General features: G+C 40.1%; 3 protein-coding genes across 5 annotated transcripts; 2 read left to right on the top strand and 1 right to left on the bottom strand.

Moving 5' to 3' along the window:
- The first annotated feature begins 226 nt into the window (after positions 1-226).
- Positions 227-5,004, top strand: anxa3b (annexin A3b). 2 transcript variants are annotated; one of them, XM_034602153.1, is made up of 14 exons: positions 228-367; positions 788-827; positions 922-969; positions 1,187-1,274; positions 1,499-1,593; positions 1,700-1,813; positions 1,991-2,081; positions 2,174-2,253; positions 2,628-2,684; positions 2,764-2,857; positions 3,097-3,192; positions 3,318-3,376; positions 3,661-3,783; positions 3,957-5,004. In XM_034602153.1, the coding sequence occupies exons 2-14, from the start codon at positions 816-818 to the stop codon at positions 4,014-4,016; spliced, it is 1,017 nt and encodes a 338-aa protein (XP_034458044.1). In that variant the 5' UTR covers positions 228-367; positions 788-815; the 3' UTR covers positions 4,017-5,004. The 2 variants fall into 2 exon arrangements, with proteins under 2 accessions (XP_034458046.1, XP_034458044.1); XM_034602155.1 differs by lacking the exon at positions 922-969 and having other exon boundaries at positions 227-367.
- Positions 4,452-13,396, bottom strand: rcl1 (RNA terminal phosphate cyclase-like 1). 2 transcript variants are annotated; one of them, XM_034602148.1, is made up of 9 exons: positions 13,182-13,396; positions 12,582-12,653; positions 11,892-12,067; positions 11,179-11,253; positions 10,911-11,035; positions 10,284-10,409; positions 10,013-10,169; positions 6,035-6,138; positions 4,452-4,627 (listed from the first exon to the last, which is right to left on the bottom strand). In XM_034602148.1, exons 1-9 carry the CDS (start codon positions 13,309-13,311, stop codon positions 4,474-4,476), a joined length of 1,119 nt encoding a protein of 372 aa, XP_034458039.1. In that variant the 5' UTR covers positions 13,312-13,396; the 3' UTR covers positions 4,452-4,473. The 2 variants fall into 2 exon arrangements, with proteins under 2 accessions (XP_034458039.1, XP_034458040.1); XM_034602149.1 differs by lacking the exon at positions 13,182-13,396 and adding an exon at positions 12,891-13,023.
- A 1,097-nt stretch (positions 13,397-14,493) lies between these two features.
- Positions 14,494-19,998, top strand: ak3 (adenylate kinase 3). Its single transcript, XM_034602162.1, has 5 exons — positions 14,494-15,034; positions 17,180-17,299; positions 17,468-17,640; positions 18,224-18,342; positions 18,982-19,998. Exons 1-5 carry the CDS (start codon positions 14,884-14,886, stop codon positions 19,091-19,093), a joined length of 675 nt encoding a protein of 224 aa, XP_034458053.1. The 5' UTR covers positions 14,494-14,883; the 3' UTR covers positions 19,094-19,998.
- The last annotated feature ends 1,591 nt before the right edge of the window (positions 19,999-21,589 follow it).

Raw genomic sequence — 21,589 nt, 5'->3', positions numbered from 1 at the left:
CACTGAATGACCCCTGTGTATGATAATAAGCTATGCAAATAAATTTGCCTTTCCTCTCCTTACATTTGTTCTGTGTTTTAAACAAAAATAAATGTGCAGCAGATGATGTCACTTTATAATAACATCAGATACACTGCTGCGTAAGTGAGTCAAGTTACAGAGAAGGATGGAAGATTATAAATCCTGTTTCTAAATCCTGAGTCATGGCAGCTCTGTGTACACATGAGGAGGAGTCAAACGTCTCCGTGATTCACCTCCCTCCTCTCGTGCGTGTTGCCTTCCGGACTTCTCGCTGAAAAAGGTGTGGTGATTTTGTCAAAGTGTGAAATAACTTCCTGGACATCAACCGTTTATCATCTCGCTTCAGGTAAGAATAAATAACATCAATTATCTGACATCTGATCACAGTTTTTACGCACCGACACGTTTGTTCTCTGTCCTCTCCATGGTTCTATGCGTTTTTTACGCATTGTTGATCGGGGGAAAAAACGTATTCTAGGCTGCGATCGACATTACACATGTCGTGGGCTTGATGTTACTACACTTCTGTTGACTGTCAGAAAAGGGAAGTTATTGTTGAAAAACGCGGAAGTATTTAATCGAATAACCACTGGATTTTCTTTTTTCATGTAAGTGTGAGACAGAAGTGAAAGTCAGAGGATGAAATGGGAGAAACGTTTGTGCAGAGAATATCAGAACCAGGAGTCCATTTGTAAGGAAATATATGAGATCACTCTGTAGTGATGAATAATATTTAAATTCTGTATTATTTTTCTCTTCCCTATAGTTGAAGACTTTTCTCTAAATACACGACAATGTCTGTGTGGGTGAGTAATAGCTCTCAATGAGATTTTATGGTTTAAATTGGGTATGAGAAATTCTAGGTGATATTGTAAATATGTATGTTGCCTCATGTTGTAGGATGACTTGGATCTGCTCTTAGACTCCCCCTCCTCACTGACTATGGCAGTAAGTTGGACATGACCTTTCCATTTAGAGATACATTATAATAATAATGGTTGTAATTATTATCACAGTTTGCTAATGGATTCTGACAAATGTGACAGCATCTGATATATAGTATTATCAACAGTGTAATAATGAATTGACCACTACATAGGGATGTGTTATTGTACTGTGGTGATCATGTTACATGAGCCTGTGAATGTGTTCCTGTGTTTATCAGTCCGGTTCAAGAGGAACTGTAAAGGACAAGCCAAACTTTAAAGTGGATGAAGATGTGTCTGCACTGAGGAAGGCCATCGAGGGCATCGGTAAGCTACTGACTTTATCATTATCAGCACACTGTATATCATAGATACTAAATCAGAGGAACATGTGAAGTACTTTAATCATATAAAGGGTTATATTTCACTAAGTGTGCTCTTATGTCAGTTTGTGGAACAAGCTTGACCTTTTATGAAAGGTTGTATTAACTTCTACTTTCCACGTGCAGGGGGAGTTGTAAGCCTGTTTTGTGTCGTCCTCTTCTTTACAGGTACGACAGAAAAAACAGTGATTGAGGTGTTGACCCAAAGAAGCAATGCTCAGCGTCAGCTTATTGCTAAAGCCTATGAGAAGGCCACAGGACGGGTATTACACCACTGCATGTTTATCTAAATGAAATACATTCATTCTGGGTACAGGAGAAAATGAGGGGTGGAGTAATATTTGTGTATTGTCAACCTTCCTCCATTAGAAATTAGTAGATGACCTGGAGGGCGACACCCACGGAGACTTTGAGGACTTGTTAGTTGCCTTGGTAACGCCCCCTGGTCTCTTTGACTGTCATGAAGTAATAAAAGCCATCAAGGTAAGATTGTGTGTCGTAAAAGGAAGTTGCACAGTGTATTTTTTAAAAGTTGCACAGACTTTTGCTTCAGATTAGTTTCGATTCATTACAATATCACTTTTTGAATCAAAGAACCCCATGCTCTTTATTATTGCCATCATTCACTTTTGCATCTCGTGTTTTGCATCTCACATGAAGGGCGCCGGCACCACAGAGAGCACGCTGATAGAAATCTTCTCCTCGAGGTCCAGCAGACAGATTAAAGCCCTGTCTGAGGCTTACCTGGCAGGTCTGTGTTTGTAATGTCACAGAACTTTCCAATTATTGCGAAACAGATAATTGTCATCTGATTATTCAATCTTTTTTTGTGTTTCATTCAAGAAACGGGAAATTCTCTGATTAAGGATCTGCAGTCGGAGGTTGGTGGAGAGTTTGGAAAAGGACTGCTCATACTGGCTGAGGTATTGTACATTCAAATTAAAACATAGACATGGTATCAGAGGGTGTTTCCAGGAACACCCAAACAACACATTTTATTAGGAATGCTATGTTAAAAATGTCATGGGAAAAAAGAAATGTTCATATTTTTCTTTATGCACGATCACATTTTAAAGATATTTTTATATTGTAAGTAAGTGTTAGTAAGTAAGTAAACTAACTGTTAACTGGTAAATAGTAAAGCAAAGCTGTTTTCTACAAGATCTGTTATGACGTTAAAAAACAACTTTAACAGGTTAGGGTTCGGATGTTCGGATGTTGAATTGTGACATGGATATTGTTTTTAAAGGCTCACAAGATTAAATGAATCTCTATTTCCCTCTGTTCCTCGTCACAGGGGAAGAGAGACGAGAGCACCCATGTGGATGCTGCCAAAGCTCGAGCAGATGCTAAGGTAATACCTCTACAATTAAACCATTGATGTGTGTTGAGTCAACCCTCGTTTTTTCATCCCACCTTCTCTTCCCTCCCAGGTGCTGTATGAAGCAGGGGAGAAGAAGTGGGGAACGGATGAAGACAAGTTCATTGACATCCTGTGTCACAGGAACATCCCCCAGCTCCGACAGAGTGGGTCCTGTACACTTTCTGTTCAGTAGTTTTAAAGACATTTAGCCAAAAGTCAAAATGGTGGTGCCAAAGGCCACACAGTCATTAGGGTTCATCCAATGAGATTATAAACGTCTGTACAAAGTTACATGAAAGTTCATCCAAGCCATTCCCCTTCTGTGTCGCCATAAATTCAAATCTGTTACATTTTCAACAAGACAAAAAAAAGTTGTATTAAAATCCCTGTGTTTTTTTGGCAGCTCTGGTCGATTACAAGAGCATCAGCAAGAAGACTTTGCAGGAGAGCATTGAGAACGAGATGTCTGGAGACCTGGAGATGCTGCTGGTGGCTGTCGGTGAGAAAAACGTGTCACTAATTCTCAAAATAACAATGAGCTGTGGTCCAATTTTCACCGTTGCGTGATAAAGTGAACCACTGCACATCTGACACACATCTCACCCGACCTATTTGTCTGTGCAGTGAAATGCGTGAAGAACGTTCCTGCATACCTCGCGGAGGTGCTTTTCCAGAGCATGAAGGTAAGCAGCCAAATCCACATATTGTTTAGATAATCTGTGCCCGCTTTATGCACAGCAGACAGTTGTATTGATCACTGCTGGTGTGGAAAGGAATGTTAAGCCACCGTTTTATTGCCGCTGGTGCTTTCACTAAATGCACAACAGTGGTTGAAAAGCGTCAACAGGCTCAAAAGCAGCAGATTGAAAAATAATGCAAAGCTATGCAGGCACAGAAGTGGCTGCTTTTACACAGTAAAGGGAGGGGATGAATAATAAAAGTGATTGGCACCTTATGGTTCATCCAGGGTGCAGGGACCACGGAGTGCATCATCACCAGGATAATCGTCAGTCGCTCAGAGATCGATTTGTTGGACATCAGAGGCGAGTACAAGAAGCTGTTTGGACAGTCCCTCTACTCCCAGTTAGAGGTCAGTTCACACACCCAGATACAAATTTACAATCTCTCCATATTACTATAAATGAATAAGGCTAAATGTCAATGCATCTTATTTTAAATGTGGGACAAGAATTTTGTTTACGCGTTCTTAAACCACAGACACAAATTCTTGTTTGTTTTTTTCTCCCCATCACGTTTCTGCAGTCTGAAGTTTCAGGCAGTTACGGAGACGCCCTCAAGCATCTCTGTGGCCAAGACGACTAACTCCTCCTGACTCCTGTGGTTTACAGTGCAGCATTACTCCATTAGAAAAAAGGGAAGAACTATAAGTCACTGACCTTTTCATTCCTCTGATATATTTTCTTAACACTGAAGATAACTTGAACCGACCTAGAAAAGCTTTTTAAAAATGTGGAATTCCAGTAATGTGCAACCAGACATTGATGTAACTTTAAAACTATGCAGACAACATCAAGTCTTTAGAAGCTGATGTTCATGGATGTGAAGATGCTGTTAAATATCTGAATGTGTAAAGTTGTCTGTATTCCAAGTAACAAATATAACAGATATCTTCTAGTATATTATTAACAGTTGCACACAAATAGAGATTGTCATAACTTTCACATTTAACTAAATAAAAAGACTATATTTTACTGTGGGATCTGAGTGGGCAACGTGATACAAGACAAGACCAAAGCATTTCTATAAAAATATAAATATTTTATTTTAGAGTTTTGTTCATGTTGCTGTAACCAACTCCTACACAGGTCATCAGGACCTTGTCTCCTCCTTTCCTTTCGTCTTCTAACGGCTTCTGGACCTCGATCTTGAACATGATCTGGAAGAAATCTCTAATGTGTTTGAGGAACTCGATTCTGTAGAGATAGCAAAAGAGTAGAGGAAGCAGAGTCATTAAGAACCAAGATGCAGGAAATATGGTCACAATGTTAAATAATAACCACAAAACTGTCTTTGCAGGACATTAATTAAATTGACCTTAAACCTCTTGGATATAAAATGCCATCCCTTCATTTTATCCAATTTGACATTTGTATGAAAAATTTTCAAAACAACAAACTACTTCTTGAATTATGGCCACAACCGTGTTTTGCATTGTCTGAGTGACATTAGTAGATACTGTGTTTGAAAGGCCGAAATTTGTTTAGCGATGTCAGAGTGACCTTGACCATTGACCACTAAAAACAAACCCGTTCATCCTTGAGTCCAAGTAAACATTTGTGCCACATCTAAACAAGAATGGGACGGACAACCTGACGATGTAATGCCTCCGGCCGCGGCTATTTGCTGACATAGAGGCACTAACATAGGAAATTAAATTCCAAATAAATTTTTATGCATTACTGCTTTTGGCGTATCCCAATTTTGAACTATCTGTCCCAAAGGAGAGGCGTTTACTCTGTGTTGGATAAGATTCCAGAACATAGTGTAATGGTTCTACTTTAGGTTTTCTGCTTCAAGTGATGTCAATAGAGCTAAAAAGTCAAAATCAATCCTCTGTCTCTAATGCACAGTACAATCTTAAAGTTAGGATGTCATACAATTTATTATAAAAGGCAAAGACATTTTACATTAACAGAGACAAGCAAAAAAATTATTTAAATACATTCAAACTGTATTCAAATCGCAGTTCTTCAAAAGACAGCAGTGACATTGTTACCTGTGTGAGGGGAAGAAAGGATTGTGATGGCACTGCCAATCTTCAGTTATCATAGTACTGTACTTGAGAGGAACACAGCACCGGTACCATGATAACTGAAAATGGACAGTTCATAGTTCTCTCCTCGTTAGTGGTGATGATGACGTCTGAAATTAACTGTGTGGTCATTCAATCATTAAACACTTTTATTTGATTTAGTTCTTTCTGTCATTTATCATAGAAACATTTTTAAATGTAAATATCTTCCATCAGACATTCAGCAACCTTTGTACAGAGAAAAAGATTTAAAAAAAATACATGTATTTTTTATTTTTAAATAACTATAATGCACTATCGGCAACTCATATTTATTTTATTTTCACTTGTGCTTAGTGACTTGTTTACCATGAACTGCACTGGTTCTCTTAAAAGAGTGAAAATCATAAAAATCCATAGACAAGGCTCACGTATTATGTGAATATTTATCACATCTGTTGTTCATTGGTTCAGTTCATTGTGTATCACTGTCACTGTCCAGGAGAGGACAAGTAGAAGAATAACTAAATGTGATGTTGTGCATTTGTTTATTAACTCGTTTGTAAAGTTCACTGCGACAATGACTTACGTGTACGGGGAGAGGGGTCCGAGCAAAACCTTCGACACGTCCTGCTGGCCAAGGGTCATCAAGAGCAGGGCCAGGCTCTGATTGGACGAATCCACGCAGCCACCCTAAAACAGAGAGAGGAGGGGCGACGCGGTTCAGCAACAAAAACAACAGAGACATGCGTCATGGAGGTGATTAGGAAGAACTCAGCAACCCCCTGACATCCAACAGTGGGTATCTATGTTGGCAAAAACACAGTGGGAATCTCTGGACACTGAATTAATGTCTCCAACTCAAACACAGATCAACTGAGAGAAAACTCAGAACCAAATTAAAGTCAAATGTTTGCCCAGAGCTACAAGCACATTTGAGGAAGGACATTTGTTTAAAGTTTATTGTGGTTTTTCGGAGGCAGACGTTGTGGCTTCAGGTTCCAACTGTAGCCGATCTCCTCACATGACACTTCCTACTAAAGTGCCCCTCCCTTCATTTATCCTGTAAAGTAGTTAGAAATGTTTTCCTAAATAATCCTGCGTTTTCCTGCTCCTGAAGACCTGACCTCTCCTCTCGGCCCTTTCCTTAGACATATGAGATATTTAGAGGACAGAGGATCCACTCTCCGGGTCCATGTGAGCACATGCCATCCTGATTACTCAATGTGCTATTTCCCAGCCAGTATGAAGAGGAATTTTCTAGACTGGACACACCCAAAGCATTTTGGAAAGTGCAGGAAACTTGAAAATGGCCGTGACAGCTACACAGGATCACTGTGGATCCATTGTCAGAAAGCATGTGGTGCAGTCACTAAGTATTATGTTGAAGGTTGTCAGCACGAATATGATTTAATTAGATAATCAAATCACTGCAACAGAAATATGGCGACGTGGCTTAAAAAGTTGATGAGGTGGGACATTTTGTTAAAAACATCCCTTCTTCATCAATTCCTTCTTCAAAAATGTATAAGCTGAGAAAAAAAAAATTCTGACAAATCAAATTCAACTTTTGCTCCCTAATTCACAACTACGACATCATCACAGGTTTGATCGAATCCATCTGAATGCTTATTACTTTTAATTACAAATGATTTCAGTGTTTACTTCCCATTGTCTAGATGCATGAATGAGTTCATTTTCAAGACATTTCAAACGAAACATGCCGTGTTTGCCTCCAGTAAAAAACTCAACTGAGACCAAAAATCCTAAATTGACAAGTGAGGGTTTATCCAGCTTCAGCGACTTCTCTTGACATTTTCCATTACAGCACGTTAAGGTCGGCCATGGAGATTAAGTTGTGCCCGAGCACCTTACCTTGCCGAGTTGCTGATCCGGGCTACACAAATAGAAACTACATTAACTTTTCCATTTCAAAATAAGTGTCAGGCCCTGCCTTCCATAGAGGCATCGTGGTTAAGATGTCCCAAGAGGCAGAGAGCCAACCAGGCACGAGGCCTCGTGAAAAAGTCCCTTGAATCCCTAAAGGAAACGGCAAAGTCATTTCGAAACCATCAAACAATATGTGGGTTCAGACAAAGTCAAGTGAGTTCTATGATGCGATAAAAAGTAAAATTAGTAAAAAAAAAAAAAGATGTTTGCAGTGACCAATAGAGTCCTGGTCAACAACCTCTTTCTCAAAGACCAATCTCAGCCCGATCCTTCAAAACATGTTTTTACGACTGAAGAAAAACAACCAGAGACGTTCTGAATTAAACACAAACTGAATTTTTTTCGATTCAAATAAATAAAAAACAATCATCATATCTATCATCAAAACCTGGGTAAACAATGATTTTAGATTTTACCTTTGCATCCAATATCTTAATACTACTTATTTACTTGTATCCGTCAAACTGTAGCTGCAAAAACACTGAGACATGCAGATGACAAAACTCTCATATTTAAAGACAAGATCTTGCTGTAATAAACATTTCCAGAGAGCACCACTTACATCAGGTCCTGTCCAGTGTTGACGTTACTTCCAAAAACAAAATGTCCATCGTGTAGCTTTGGTTTACTACAAGCAGACTGTACTGATTAACCCTAAAACAAACAGACCTGCGCACAAACACAGAACGCCCATGCCCTTTAATGCAAATCCGGCTAATTTCTTTCCCTTTCTCGGTTTTATTAAAAATTAACAGTCCACAACCATTTTCACGCTGGTGTCATCCTCTCTTCTCGCAGCTGTAGGAATCACCCCGTCCTCCTGCTACAGTACCAAAACCAGACGTTATTAAAAAGTTTTTCAATGAAGTGAATCTTTAAAAAAAAAAAAAAGTTAACAATTGGCAGATTATTAATAATCCACCATGCTCCATGTCTGCTGAACAGAAGCGTTTGCTCCTCGCTCTGTGGCTTGGGAGTTAAGAAGAAGCATCCAACAATATTGCTCTTTCAGAGTTAATCAGCTCTACCCTGACCAGCTAACTGGACTCACATGGCTCCTATGAGAAAGGGCTGAGAGGCAGAGCCATGCGGGAGCAAACTGAAGTCACAGAGTCACTGGATCTAATTGTGTATATTCTGATGAAGTGAGCTCTTTTTCCCCCCCGTGTGACATTATCTGTGCCTGTATGTGTTTATAGTAAGTTACTTTATCTTGCAGCTACTGTTGTGAGTCACACCTGAGGACAAACTACATGGACATGAAAGCTATAATTATTAATACTGTTTTATTGCCGAACCCTTTTGCCAGAAACACAAATAAAGGACAGTGTACAATTTATAAAACAAGGATGATCTTTGTTGATTTTGTTGACTTTGCAATTTTAAGAAAGGCTTAAAAAGGGGAACAGTAGCGACCGGCCTAACGATGGGTCAATCGTATATTTTGCCCCGTCTGTTTAAGAGAGTTGCCAGACTCCATCCCCTGATTTTGACAGAATAATTAATAAATTTAAAAGATAGTGCTGAAGTGCTACTTCCTATACGAGAGCTTTTCTTCTTTGATTTTCAATCAGTAGCTTTATGCTGTCATTTAGCTTTTTGGGAGTATTCCATGGATAACACAATTATTTATTTACGAAGGAAAAGGCCCCTGGGTAGAATGCCTTCAACCAACATAGGCACTTACATGACGGTTTCGAATGGAAACGCCCTTTAGTTGCTTTCTATGTCGTGGGTCAGCCCACAAACTGTTTCTCAGTTGAATTCCTGCCCGGGGTTGACGCTCATTATCCAGAGAACGCTGGTAAACAAGGGCAGTAAAAGTCATTGGTGCTCTTTGGGTTTATTATGTCTGTGTATGTCAGGTATTCCCCAAGAATTCTGAATTGTCCAGTGACAGAAAACTGGTTCTCCAGCTGCTGCGTGCAGCGTCTTCCTATCATCTTACAGAAATAATGGATATTTTCCAGTATAGAGACAAAATATATTTTCTTAATAAATTATAACACTATACCTTTGGAAATTTATTCAATAAGACTTTGGTGTGGAAATCTTCTGTAAACCAATATGAGACTTTTTGGATGACAGTATGAATGGCAGTTGTGTTTTAGATCAGTTAGTTGATCAAACCGCCCTCAGCAGCATAAGAGAAACAGAGACACAGGAAACCTTGTGTGGACAAAGATGTGAGCAAATGCACCAATGAGCAAAGTGTCTTGTTCGCTAAAGCCACCCTGGTTAAATTCCGTCTCCCACCCGTCTAAAAGACAAACACAAAGCACATCTTCACTCCTTTTAAATAAAGACGCTCTTCACGCTGGAAATCAAAAGAAAGATGTTCCTTGTTCAACAAAACTGAGATCAGCCGAGTCTGATATCTGGTACTTTGGACCTAAGCCTGCGCTGATGAGGACAATTGACAGATAATGTCTTGAGACAAATCTGAAGACATCATTGTAAAGATAGTTTAGTTCCTTTTTGTAAACTTGTGGACATGTTTTTCAAATTAAGATAAGTTGAGAGGAGATCTCCTTTATCTTTATATTTATAGTATATTATTAGATTGAACATTTTTAAAGGAATGTGTATAATAAATGCTGGACTTTACTGTTCTTACCCGATAAACCTCCTCTAAAAGCAGCTTGGCACAGTTCGTCCCGAGGTCCTCTGGCAGTATGATGTCACCCTGCCCCTGTGGCGTGGACGACATCTCTGCACTGAGGAAGGAGCCGTTCAGCGTCTCGGCCACGAGCGTCAAGCCGAAACCTGGAGACCTGAAAGTTAAGAGACATAAATCACTGAGCATCTATTTTAATGAGACTAACAGATACCGATAGAATAGCTGAAAACCACTATCTAACGTATATAATGTACATTGAGGTACTCACTTGCCAGAGCTGGCTCCTTTCATGTGGTCTGTGTAGATGTAGATGTCTGGAATGAACTTGTTGAGGATGGATCTGGCTGAGTCCACTATCCTGTTCGCCATCTGAGGAGAAACTCGCACCGAATATCTGGGTTTGGAAAGTTAAGGCTCTTTCTCGACTCATTTAACAGTGTGAGTTAGTCAAAATAAAATCGTGGTCTTACAGGGTAATGACATAATTAAACAACTCACTGGAATATGATACAAATACCTTTAAAACCAAGGGGGCATTGTAGACTTTCATCATGTTAACTATAACTATTTTTGGTATTCACAATGAGATAAAAAACAGATAAGCTGAAAAATAAGTATGTCAATAAATTAGGCAAAAGAAAATTCTTCAACTATTATGATAATCAATCCATTGCTTAAGTTCTTTATAAGCAAGAAGTTCACGATCACCTTTCTCTGCTGCTTTTCTTTGTATTATAGAGTAATAAACTGTCAAAAAGATTATTTTGCAAACAAAATTATTAACCCGAGGTGAAATGAATCATAATCCTAAAAGCTACAACTGCACACAATACACCTGAGTTTCTTGTAAAACATTATAACTGTGTACAGATGAACAACGGCCTGAGAAGGATACGCCATTCCTCTGATCCTCTTGATCTTTCCTGGGTCTGTGAACTGGACCGGTTTGATGGTTCTCCGGACAGGACACGTGAACACCACCTCTCCTCCCCCACCCGGTGCCATCCCCCTCTTCACCACCTGAGGGAGCAGCAAAGAGAGAGAGAGTGGGATTGAGAGAAGTAGCAGGAAAAACAATATATTTGCATTTGCTGGAAACATCAAATAAAAAAAAAAATAGAACAATATATCATGCTTTTTAAAATGCAACATGATGTCTTCACCTTGAGATCAAAACCTTCTCCATCAATGCCAAACTTCTTCATCAGAGGAAGAGCAGTGGACTTCAGCGTGTCGACCTGTAGCAGACAAACAGTGTTAAAATCCTAAAATCCATCCCAACATGTCTGCAAGGGATTTAAAATTCCAACCACCTAATGAAAAAATAAAAATAAAAAAAATAAAAGTCTGCACTGGACCATTTTTCATCTCGATAACAACAAGCACAGATGCTGCTCAGTGTTTCCATGACAACGCCTCTCTGTACTTGTGTCTGGTTTGTTGACATTATCCTCTTTTTTTTTATGCTAAAAGAGCAAGAAATGGGTGATGCAGTGTCTGAGTGCTTCACTTGAGGACATAAAACATGTAAACAAACTCAGTGGCCCCTGATTTTCAGATAAAAATCAAAGTCAATTTTCTGAATTGTTAGAAATTCACCCTGGATGTGACCCTGACCTGTTGTGTTTTGTTCTACAGACATCAGCTCTTCTCCGCAACACTGCTGACACTGGCAGATAATTGCACATAATGATGTGTGCACAAGAGGGCAGTGTCCTTTTGGATTTAGGAGGCGTGCACTTATCCACAACATGGTTTACATATTCTCTGCAGAGGCATGAATCAGGGCCACACCCAGTTTGATCATGAGAGTCGAGTCATAAGAAAATCAGATGGACAAATGTAGGAGACAATGAGTACAAGTGTGTTTCCTCACAGACGGGTCGAAGGGGTCGTTGGTGACTCCTCTCAGAGTGGCCTTCAGGGAGTTCTTCATGAATGGAGCCAGCATGAGCAGCGCTTCCAGGTAGTAACCGATGGAGCGCTGCGGGCTACAGTCGTGTTCCACCACGCCTCCATACAACAAGCCAGGCTGGTAGAATAACACGGTACCTTGAGAGGAGAGGAAAAAAACGAGGACAGTGAGTTTCACACTTTCAGACATGCACAGAACTACGGACATTTTCCTAAAATATCCCAGAGAATCTGTATGTGAGAACATTTTCCTTCATTTCTAATTCCTTAAGCAAGGGAATGGGGCGTTGATGTCATTTCTAACATTTGACTGATGTGAAATTGGAAGAATACAAATATATCAGGATGAAAAAGGGGGTGTCATACACATAGAAGATGCAGATGAAGATGTCAACTTGGAAAGACAATGAAAACTCAGAGCTTTTGGGCGATAAGTGACAGAGCTAACACAGACGAATCCTGTCCTGCCTCAGAATCAGAATGACACGACATTATTATAAGGGGGGAAAATAATGGAAAACACTGCATATCTTCAGGTTAAATCTGTATTTGTCTCTTAGTGAATCCCTCAACACATTTTCATAAACTGACAGTAAACCCAGTTATCTTATAAACCCCATAGTCTGCAGTTAAACCTCACATCATCGTTTACCTGTTTGGTTGATCTCTATTCTGGAGCCATTGGTCACTTTGTCCAAGAGTCTGATGAAGCTGGCCTCGAAATCTGCAGAGGAAGAGGAAGGAAAAACACAGTGAAGCAAACAACATGTTTCCTTAGTTCAAGCAAAGTCTATCATAACTTATTAAATGTGAGCAATAACAACAATACTACTAATAATAAAATCGAATGCGTTATTTTGCTGGGTTTTTTCTCCATATTGCACCAGAACATATGGAGTCAATAAAGTTAAACCCTGGATTCTGGTCATAACACTGGAAACTTCTGACGATCCTCACTCACATATGTCGAGATAAAGTCACCAAAATGGAGTGAACAACATCTCCCTTCGTGCAACAACAACACCACCACCACCACCACCACCACCACACAAACTCGCTGCAGCAGGCTGTTGTTGCCTTCGTCCCACATTACCCGCAACCATCCCCTCGCCTTCCCCCCACCCCCCCACGCCCGACGCCCTGTTGACCAGCCTCACTCCCAACTGCGTAACAGCTAGCGCGTTAGCCTCGGTGCTAACTGCGACGCCACACGCGGGAGCGGGGGGGCAGAGAGCGAGAGAGAGAGACTCACCGCGCAGCCCCGGGTCGTCCTCCTTCCAGCGGATGCCCTTAATCTTCACCCGCTTCCCGCTGAGCGTGGACAGCACCAGCCGCTGCCTGAAGAAGTTGCAGCCGTCGTAGTCCAGTCCGTGGCTGGCCATGGTGTTGTTTGTGTTCGAGCGTCAGCGGGAATCCACGTGTGTTTCTCCAGGAAGACGCGTGTGGTGGGAGGGGACGGGTACGGCAGCGCGCGAGGGACATACGCGATTGTTTTTTTTTTCTTCTTCTAAAGAGTGCCGTGCTGTAGCTGGACGCTAGGTGGCGCCAGATCAGTATTCAGTAACACAAAGTGGGCGTGGTTGGATTGTGACGTTGATCCTTAAAGGCACAAAACCGGATTCTAACGTAAACAACAGGGATGAATCAATATTTACACAGATTATTAGATTAGAAATGTCAAGGGTCGTAAATAGATGCAAAATAACTGACTGAGACTGAACCTGCTATCAGACCTTTTTAAATATTAGATAGATAGATTGATAGATAGATAGATAGATAGATAGATAATTTCAATAAGATAAAATAAAATTATTCATCACATGCTGGGAAAATTCACTTGTTACAGCAGCAGATAGACACAACCAGGAAGACAAGAGAACATGTGAAAGTACAATATATATATATATATTTTTAATGTAAATATAAAGGGAAAAAAACTAAAGAAAACACAGAGAATATGTACATAACATACACAGAATATTATGGATAGAGAAAAGTAGGCTGATTAAACAGTGGCACAGGATGACTACATGTGTGTTTATGTTGTATTTGTGCTTCATGTATACGAGATAACGATACATACATATAAATGCATAGATAGATAGACAGATAGATAGAATATGAGTAAAACAATGGTATGTATATTTTATATTCAATCTTGTTTACTCTTGTGAAATGACTTGTATATATACTTATATGTTATATAAAGGTATGATATATATATACCTCTATATTATATTGGCATAATTTCACAAGAACTAACATAATAATTAGAACCACGTTTTCTTAATGTGTTCATTACTAGTAAAGTCATATTTAGATCAATGATGTATATGAAAACAACATAAACATTTTTTGACGTGGCCAAACTCCTTAAAAACATATATATGAAGAGTGTATATTATGAGAGAGCAGGCGGTAGTTCACCTCAGGTTGTGTGTAAACCTGCAGCTCTGTGCACCGAATCGAGGTTAGGAAAGGATTAATCAGCTCAACCTTGCCAACCAGCTCTCCCCGCCAGTAGGAAAGACCAATTACATAACCGCATTATAAAATAAATACCTCTCCACTAAACCGTAAACTGTGACCAGGCCGGGAAGTTTGGCTCATTTCGGCTCATTTCACTGCGTGTGCGTCGTCAGGAGACTGTCGCCGCATCCTCATCTCCCTGTGCTGCTCACCGCTTCATCATCTTCCTCCTCCTCGTTCTTTCTCCTCCTCCTCTTCCTCCTGTTTTTCTCCGGAGCTGAGTGAAACACAAGTCAAGGTCCACGGAGAGTTTAGCTCCGCCGGAGAAGACGCGCCCACTCTTGGTTACGCTGCACATTTCTTGGGAGAGAAACCTGCTCGGATCCGGACTTGGCTGCGCATCCAGAGGAGGAGGTGGTGCGAGGGGGCTTTCATGGGAAATATACGGATATTCCTCTCGTAGCAATTCGATAAGTAGTCGTTTAATGATGGCTCTCCACAAGATTTTCCGGGCTGTCATCATGGGGCCTCCGGGATCGGGGAAAGGAACAGTGTCCGCGCGCATAACCAAAAGTTTTGTACTGAAGCACCTCTCAAGTGGGGACATCCTGAGATGCAACATCAACGCTCAAACTGGTGAGACGTGTCGACTAACAAATACCGAGACAGTGTTTATATCATCTGGAATAACATTTGCACATGTTTAACCTGTTTTTAATAAATCCGCAGGCTGCAAGGATATTATCAGACACAGGCACTTCTTTTCCTCCCAGAGCATAACAAACTTATCACTGTGCTCAAAACACAAGAAAGATTTCCCTGAATTAAACTATACTTCACTGCAAAGTATTGTCTGCAAAATAATAACTGCTGTCTAAGTTTGTCTTCTGGACTACTGTGATAAGAGGTCCACTCCTAAACGTTCATTTCTTATCTTTACCAAAGAGGAATAAGTAGAAAAGAAGTCAAGGTCAAAATGGGTAGCATGTGCTAACGGAGCATTTTGCTTTGTGTTTGCACTGGAAACCGTTAAGCCAACATTACCTGGTGCTTGGAATGAGGCCCTACTATCTCTCAAAATCACCTTGGAGGAAGATAAAGGAAGATAAAGATAAGGAAAGTGTGTGCACCTTTGTTCCCTGAGAGGAGGAGCTACAGATGAAGAAATGTGTGACGGAGTACAACTGCAGGACTGGTTAAACCGAGGAGTGTAATGCGGGGGTGAACTGAGGCCGTGGAAATACTCATTATTTATGCAGGCATGCATTTCCCCTCCTCATGCCCATGTTGTAGTTTCATACTGCAAAGTGTCGGTGCAACAGTTCAACTGAAATTCTTATTGTTGTTGGCAGCTGAGCCGAGCAGCTCCACCGCAGCAGTTAAAGCAGTCAAAGCAGTTTTTCTTGTAAGATTTCCCCCCAAACAGTCCTTGGATCTGCAGCTGTGACCTTCCACTTCCTGAGACCTGTACCACACCAACCTTTGGCTGTAGTAAAACCTCTTTTGGGTGTGAGCACTGCACATAAACTCTATCTAATCTACCAAATAGATGAATCCATTTACTTGTTGACAAATCCTCCTAAGATATCTCTTAAGCACTATTTGTTTTGCCAAAGCCATGCAGCAATGCCTTTGCTTTCTAGACACCTTGCTCTGGGTCATGCAACATATATAACCTCCACCAAAGAAGTTATGTTTTCACCCCTGTCCGTTTGTTGGTTGGTTTGTTAGCAATATTACACAAAAACTATTTAACTGATTTCCACGAAACTTGGTGCAGCTTGTGGTATGGGCTCCGGAAAGAGCCCATTACATTATCGTGTAGATCTGGATCAGGGGACGGATCAAGGATCGTTTTTGCACTTTTTTAAAAACATTGCAAGATAGGGCGTTTCTCAACCTTGACACCATTTTCCTAGGGAATAATTTATTGATCTTGATGAAATTTCAGGGACTGATATCTGTGAGTGTGTGAAATTCAGTGTAGCTTGATTGAATTTCATTTTGTGCAGATCCAAATTAAAATCTGCGTCCAGTGAATTTAAATGTGGTTTTATAAGGGGACTGTTGGCCCTTGGTGGAGGTATGAGATCTACACAGTGCCCATCTAGTATTTATCATGTACTAAACACAAAATAAGCATAAACTTATTTAGCTGTATGTAGAGCAATGCTGTATAACACCATGAATTCATTTCCGTGTAAAATTCTACTCAACGTCTTCATTTAAGTTTCCTAACCAAGTTTTATGGTCCGTTTTAGCCTTTGCTCTGTTTCTTCCTAGTGACATCAGAGTAGCACAGTCAGGTTATTTCTCAAGGCTTGTCAGGAAATGCCTTTCATACGCTGGACTCAGACCAATTAAAGTGGAAGTAACAGGAAAAAAAAATCTCATGCCTTAAAATCCTAAACCTGCATTATCCCTTTCAAAACTTTAAAAGCTTTGCAATAATAAATGTCCCATTCTGTGTCAGAGTGTACACACAAATTCCTCTGTTTGCTCTTGCAGCTTGATTATAACCAGAATATAATTACACTATAGTCAGCTAATTCCAGAGGTTCCATGCATCATTTTAAACACATTTCCGGGTAAACATGATTCTTTTTTTCACATTTTACACAGCTATATGGTGTTGCCCAATCTCAGCTGTACAGAATGCACTGAGAATTATGCACACAATAACAGTGCTGAAGCAGCTAAAAGTTATTTCTGCAGGGTGATTAAAACAGCATTAATTTCTTCGCATGATCAGCATCTCTTCGCTCTGTGTTTTTGTGTCAGAGCTCGGTCTGTTGTTGAAGTCCTGCATCGATCAGGGTCAGCTCGTACCCGATGACGTCATGTCTCGTCTCATCCTGAGTGACCTGAGAGCCATGGGCCAGAGCAGCTGGCTGCTTGATGGTAAGTGTATCTAGTTGTTTGGAAAATCCTCCATAAGGATGTTTATTTAGTTTTCTGCTGTCAGGGCAACGTTCTCTTTGACCTAATTCACATCCTGGCACAGTAATTTATCACATCCCACGTCTTTGTCTCCTTGCTGTTCCTCCATCTGTCTCTCTCGCTCTACAGGTTTCCCTCGCACGGTGTCCCAGGCAGAGACGCTGGACGATGCCTACAGTGTGGACACAGTCATCAACCTCAACGTTCCTTTCCAGACCATCAAACAGAGGCTGACCTCTCGCTGGACTCACCTTCCCAGCGGCAGAGTCTACAACATAGATTTCAATCCGCCCAAAGTCCCTGTAAATACATCCTCTCTTTCTTCATAAATGTCTAACAGCATTTTGGATATAAACTCAAAGACTCAAACGCCTGAGCAGAACAGAGCCACCATTAATGTTTACTGTGTCTGTATGAGGTCATCATTAGCATGGTGGCCCGCTGCTCAGCTGGGTTGTGTTTAAGCCTCAAAAGAATACAATGGAAACACAGTGTTGTTTCCCAATGGCTGAAAATGCAAGAAAATCTAAAATGCACTGAGAAATCCTCTGACATTCTTCAGCCTCATTTTTCCCTCTGGCACCGCTCTGTGTTTCTTGAGCAGTGTTTACATTCCACATTCTGTCTCTGGGTTTGAGCTCGACACGTCCTGCTCTTTGTTGCATAACAAGCATGTCCACATTCAGCAATTCTGTCTCAGCAGCTTCACTTCTCCTTTTCCCTCTGCAAAACCCCTATTGTATGATATCGCTCGCTATTATTCAGCAGTAACAGAAGCATTTGAAAAAAATATAATATATACAGTGTGTTACAGTGTGTTGTGCATGGGTAATCTTTCTGTAATTGTGTCACTAACAACATAATTTGTCCCTGTGTTATCTCCAGGGTTTGGATGACGTCACAGGAGAGCCTCTGGTCCAGAGGGACGATGACACACCAGAGACAGTAACACGGAGACTGAAGTCCTATGAAACCCTGACAGAGCCTGTGTTAGAGTACTACAGGTAGGAAAGCACACACAAATTAACCCATTAACACTTTTTTTATCAGATCACTAGGACTCTGGTTACTACAATCATTTATTTTGCATCCCTGACAAGAGATATTAAATAGGCAAGTTCGGCACATATGATGTCTGACTGAAGAGTAGTCCACATAAATATCTTAACATAGGTAAAAGGCTGCAGCCAAATGCTATTGGGCCTTGTCCTCTCTGCACATACATAAATAAAATAAAACAATTTCTTTACCAGAAATAACAAAACCTTGCAGGCAAAAGCACAAATACTGGACTTGTGAGGCTTTAGACCCAGTTTACAAGTACATGCATCATTTCTATTTCTGGACCAATTAGGGCAAGAAAACATATTACTCTGTGTTCCCTAAAACCACAGGGATATATGCTCAACTAGTGTTCCACTTATTCTTATTTGATCATAAAGTTTGAGGCCGTTCATCATTTGAAGAAAGTACAGGAAACTATAGAAGGATGGGGTGGAGGGTTCATTTTACTTTGAACACTATTCAGCATGTTTTATTTGTAGTACAGTGCATTTTATGGAGGTAAAACTGATAGATCTATAGTATCTGCAGGTTTTTTCTGATGGTAAGAAAATGATTTCCGTGTCTGTTTGCCTCTCCAGGAGTAAAGGTGTGCTTGAGACCTTCTCTGGGACAGAAACCAACAAGATCTGGCCACATGTCAAAGAGTTCCTCCACAGAAAACTTCCCTCCATCCATCGGGAAGCTGCTTAGAAAACCTGAATAGAAAAGACCCAGAAAGTCTTAAAGTTTACCAGCAGGAAAACAAGAGAAACATATCATCTGTGTGGTAATATAATCTGATGAGAGCAGTTTATGACCGGTAGGAAAGCGTCCGACTCCAGAGGTCGTTGGGAAAACTCCATGTTGCACTGTTTATACAATGTTGCTGAAAGTAGCTCGACAGACTCTTAGGACATAAAATCCTTCAAGCGTTAGTTGTTAGAATTCACCCAGATTGTATCTCTTCTATAATGTGCCTTTAATTAAGACAGAAGACACAGAGTCAAATGTCTAGATCCTTCACAAGAGACATTGCAATATGATTATGGGGAACATTTGTCAATGTTAAGTCTGTCCTCTGTGTGTGAAGATACAGTATGTTCACATTTATAACTTCAAGGTTTCCATAATACGACTGTGACTTCTGTTCTTTGTTGAGAATATTGTAGACGTAACAAAGGTGTTCATATTTTCCTCATTGAGACCGTTTCTTATGCAGTGGGTAATTTGCCCTAAAAGGGAAGTGTGCTATGCTCTTCTACAAATTCAATGCACTCAAGTGCCTTCAGCTGCTTTTGGAAAACGTACCAGTGAATGTAGTTAAGAGTAAATACTTATCATGAATACAAGCTGAACTGACTATTTAAAAGAATTTAATTTAACCTTTCAACCACCCAAAGTCTTAAATATCCTCTTATATAACCTGATCAAGCCTGTTTAATGTGACTTGAGGAGTAAGAACCCTTATTGAAAAGGGACTGTTTATCCACAGTCCTGTTTCAATGCACTTTGGTCTAACAACTGTTTCACCGTGTTAAAAGCCACAGTAATGTTAACCTGCCTTGTTTCATGAATTGTACTGTAAACACTTGAATAAAGCATATCTCCTCTTCATAGCTCAACTCTCATAACTTAACATGAGTATTTATAATGAATAACATTAAAACTCTCATGCTAATAGTGTAATATTGCAAACCAGAATGTTTCAATGAATGATTTTGAGTGTCAGAAGTATCGAAATCAATGCCACAGATCCATATATTTATTTATTTATTCCACACATTTCTTTCTTAGCAAAACCTGGAGCCTACATTACCCACGATACAACTTGACAATCAGTTGAGACATGAAGTTATAAAGCCGTTTCAATTCCTCACGTTTTAAATGCCAGCTCCATTGAATTGTTATTGCAGCAGGTCCACAAAGAACTGTAGCAGTTGACAACAAGATAAGAATATTTAGCACTGGTGGTTTTATATTTGAGTTTCTTACAGTGGAACAAGAAGCCAAATCTCACTGCCACCTGCCGTCAGTGGAGAAATGTTACACCGAGATTTTTCCTAAAAGCTTAGCGCTGACTGACAGAGATACAGATACCAATTTTACACTTTGTGCTGATAACGTCAAAAACACAGGATATACTGTAGAAAGACTCCAGAGACACTGGCCACAGGTTAAGTACAGCACTTTAAGCCCAACAGTTGTTTTGCATAGTTGACAAGTCAATGTGAACCATATAGAAAGAAACAAAAACATCAAAGTCCACTACAGCACATGGTTTTAACATCACTGCTCACGTTACCGGTTTGCGTTGACAGTATTTATGGTGCTTTTCACATGTTTCACTGCAGAATCAACGATGCATCACACAGAAGCTTGTGATGAATTGTACTTTAATGCATGGGAGGTTATTCCTAATGTCGCAGTCTAGTAAAAATCTTACTGTATTTGTTATTTTGTCTTGTCAAATTAAGAGCAGGATTGTTGACGGAACACTTCCTTGGAAGCCTAATAAATGTGGAAAAAGCTCCCCTGAACAAAAAGAAGACAGTAAAAACACAAGTTAAAACGAAACAAAAATAACACAATTCAAACCACAAGCTGGTCAAAGCTTTACTTGTAAAATAAAAGACTTTCAGAGTTTCTGATTCAATTCTAGATGATTGGGAGCACAACAAAAATAAAAGACAAAAGTAAAAACTGCTAATTTTTAAAGTGCAGGACATTCAAATGCAGAGAGCTTCCTTCTGCACACAAATATATAGTCAAGGTTTCTCGGTGGAGAACACAGCCCTTTTATTCCTCCCCTTCATACTCCAACTCAAACCACACACACTGACAACAGTCTGCACAGAGCACTTGGTACAACTGTGGTTGCGACTCTGTTTCGGATGCTGGGTAAAAGACAGCAAGCTGGTACAGAAAATATAAGTAAGTTTTACTCTAGAACATAACTGAACCACAGAAATATAAATACACAAAGCCCACACAGACCTAGGAAAATAAAACAGAATTTGGCATGTTTTGTACTTTATCTAGTGTAGTCAAGGTTAAATTATATCACCTGTGCCTCGGCAGAAATATGAAAATAAGATGAACCGAATGGAAGAAAGTTCCACAGGAGAATTATTAAACTGATAAATTATGTGACAAATGTATTGCTCTCTTTACACCTTCCATTACCATGCCTCTGGCACACAGATAGTA

Source organism: Hippoglossus hippoglossus, chromosome 12 (genome assembly GCF_009819705.1).
Source record: "Hippoglossus hippoglossus isolate fHipHip1 chromosome 12, fHipHip1.pri, whole genome shotgun sequence".
NCBI lineage: Eukaryota > Metazoa > Chordata > Actinopteri > Pleuronectiformes > Pleuronectidae > Hippoglossus > Hippoglossus hippoglossus.
Note: the sequence above shows the minus strand (reverse complement) of the source record. Positions and strands in the feature narration are given on the sequence as shown.

What these genes read in the sequence shown, in the direction of transcription:
- anxa3b (XM_034602153.1), top strand. An exon ending in GAAGGCCATCGAGGGCATCG is followed by an intron (nt 1,275 to 1,498) that starts GTAAGCTACTGA and finishes TCTTCTTTACAG; the next exon opens with GTACGACAGAAAAAACAGTG. An exon ending in ATGAGAAGGCCACAGGACGG is followed by an intron (nt 1,594 to 1,699) that starts GTATTACACCAC and finishes TTCCTCCATTAG; the next exon opens with AAATTAGTAGATGACCTGGA.
- rcl1 (XM_034602148.1), bottom strand. Translation starts at nt 13,311, where the DNA reads ATGGCCAGCCACGGACTGGACTACGACGGCTGCAACTTCTTCAGGCAG. An exon ending in AATAGAGATCAACCAAACAG is followed by an intron (nt 12,068 to 12,581) that starts GTAAACGATGAT and finishes TCTCCTCTCAAG; the next exon opens with GTACCGTGTTATTCTACCAG. An exon ending in GGACCCCTCTCCCCGTACAC is followed by an intron (nt 4,628 to 6,034) that starts GTAAGTCATTGT and finishes CTATCTCTACAG; the next exon opens with AATCGAGTTCCTCAAACACA.
- ak3 (XM_034602162.1), top strand. Translation starts at nt 14,884, where the DNA reads ATGATGGCTCTCCACAAGATTTTCCGGGCTGTCATCATGGGGCCTCCG. An exon ending in CAACATCAACGCTCAAACTG is followed by an intron (nt 15,035 to 17,179) that starts GTGAGACGTGTC and finishes TTTTTGTGTCAG; the next exon opens with AGCTCGGTCTGTTGTTGAAG. An exon ending in GAGCAGCTGGCTGCTTGATG is followed by an intron (nt 17,300 to 17,467) that starts GTAAGTGTATCT and finishes CTCGCTCTACAG; the next exon opens with GTTTCCCTCGCACGGTGTCC.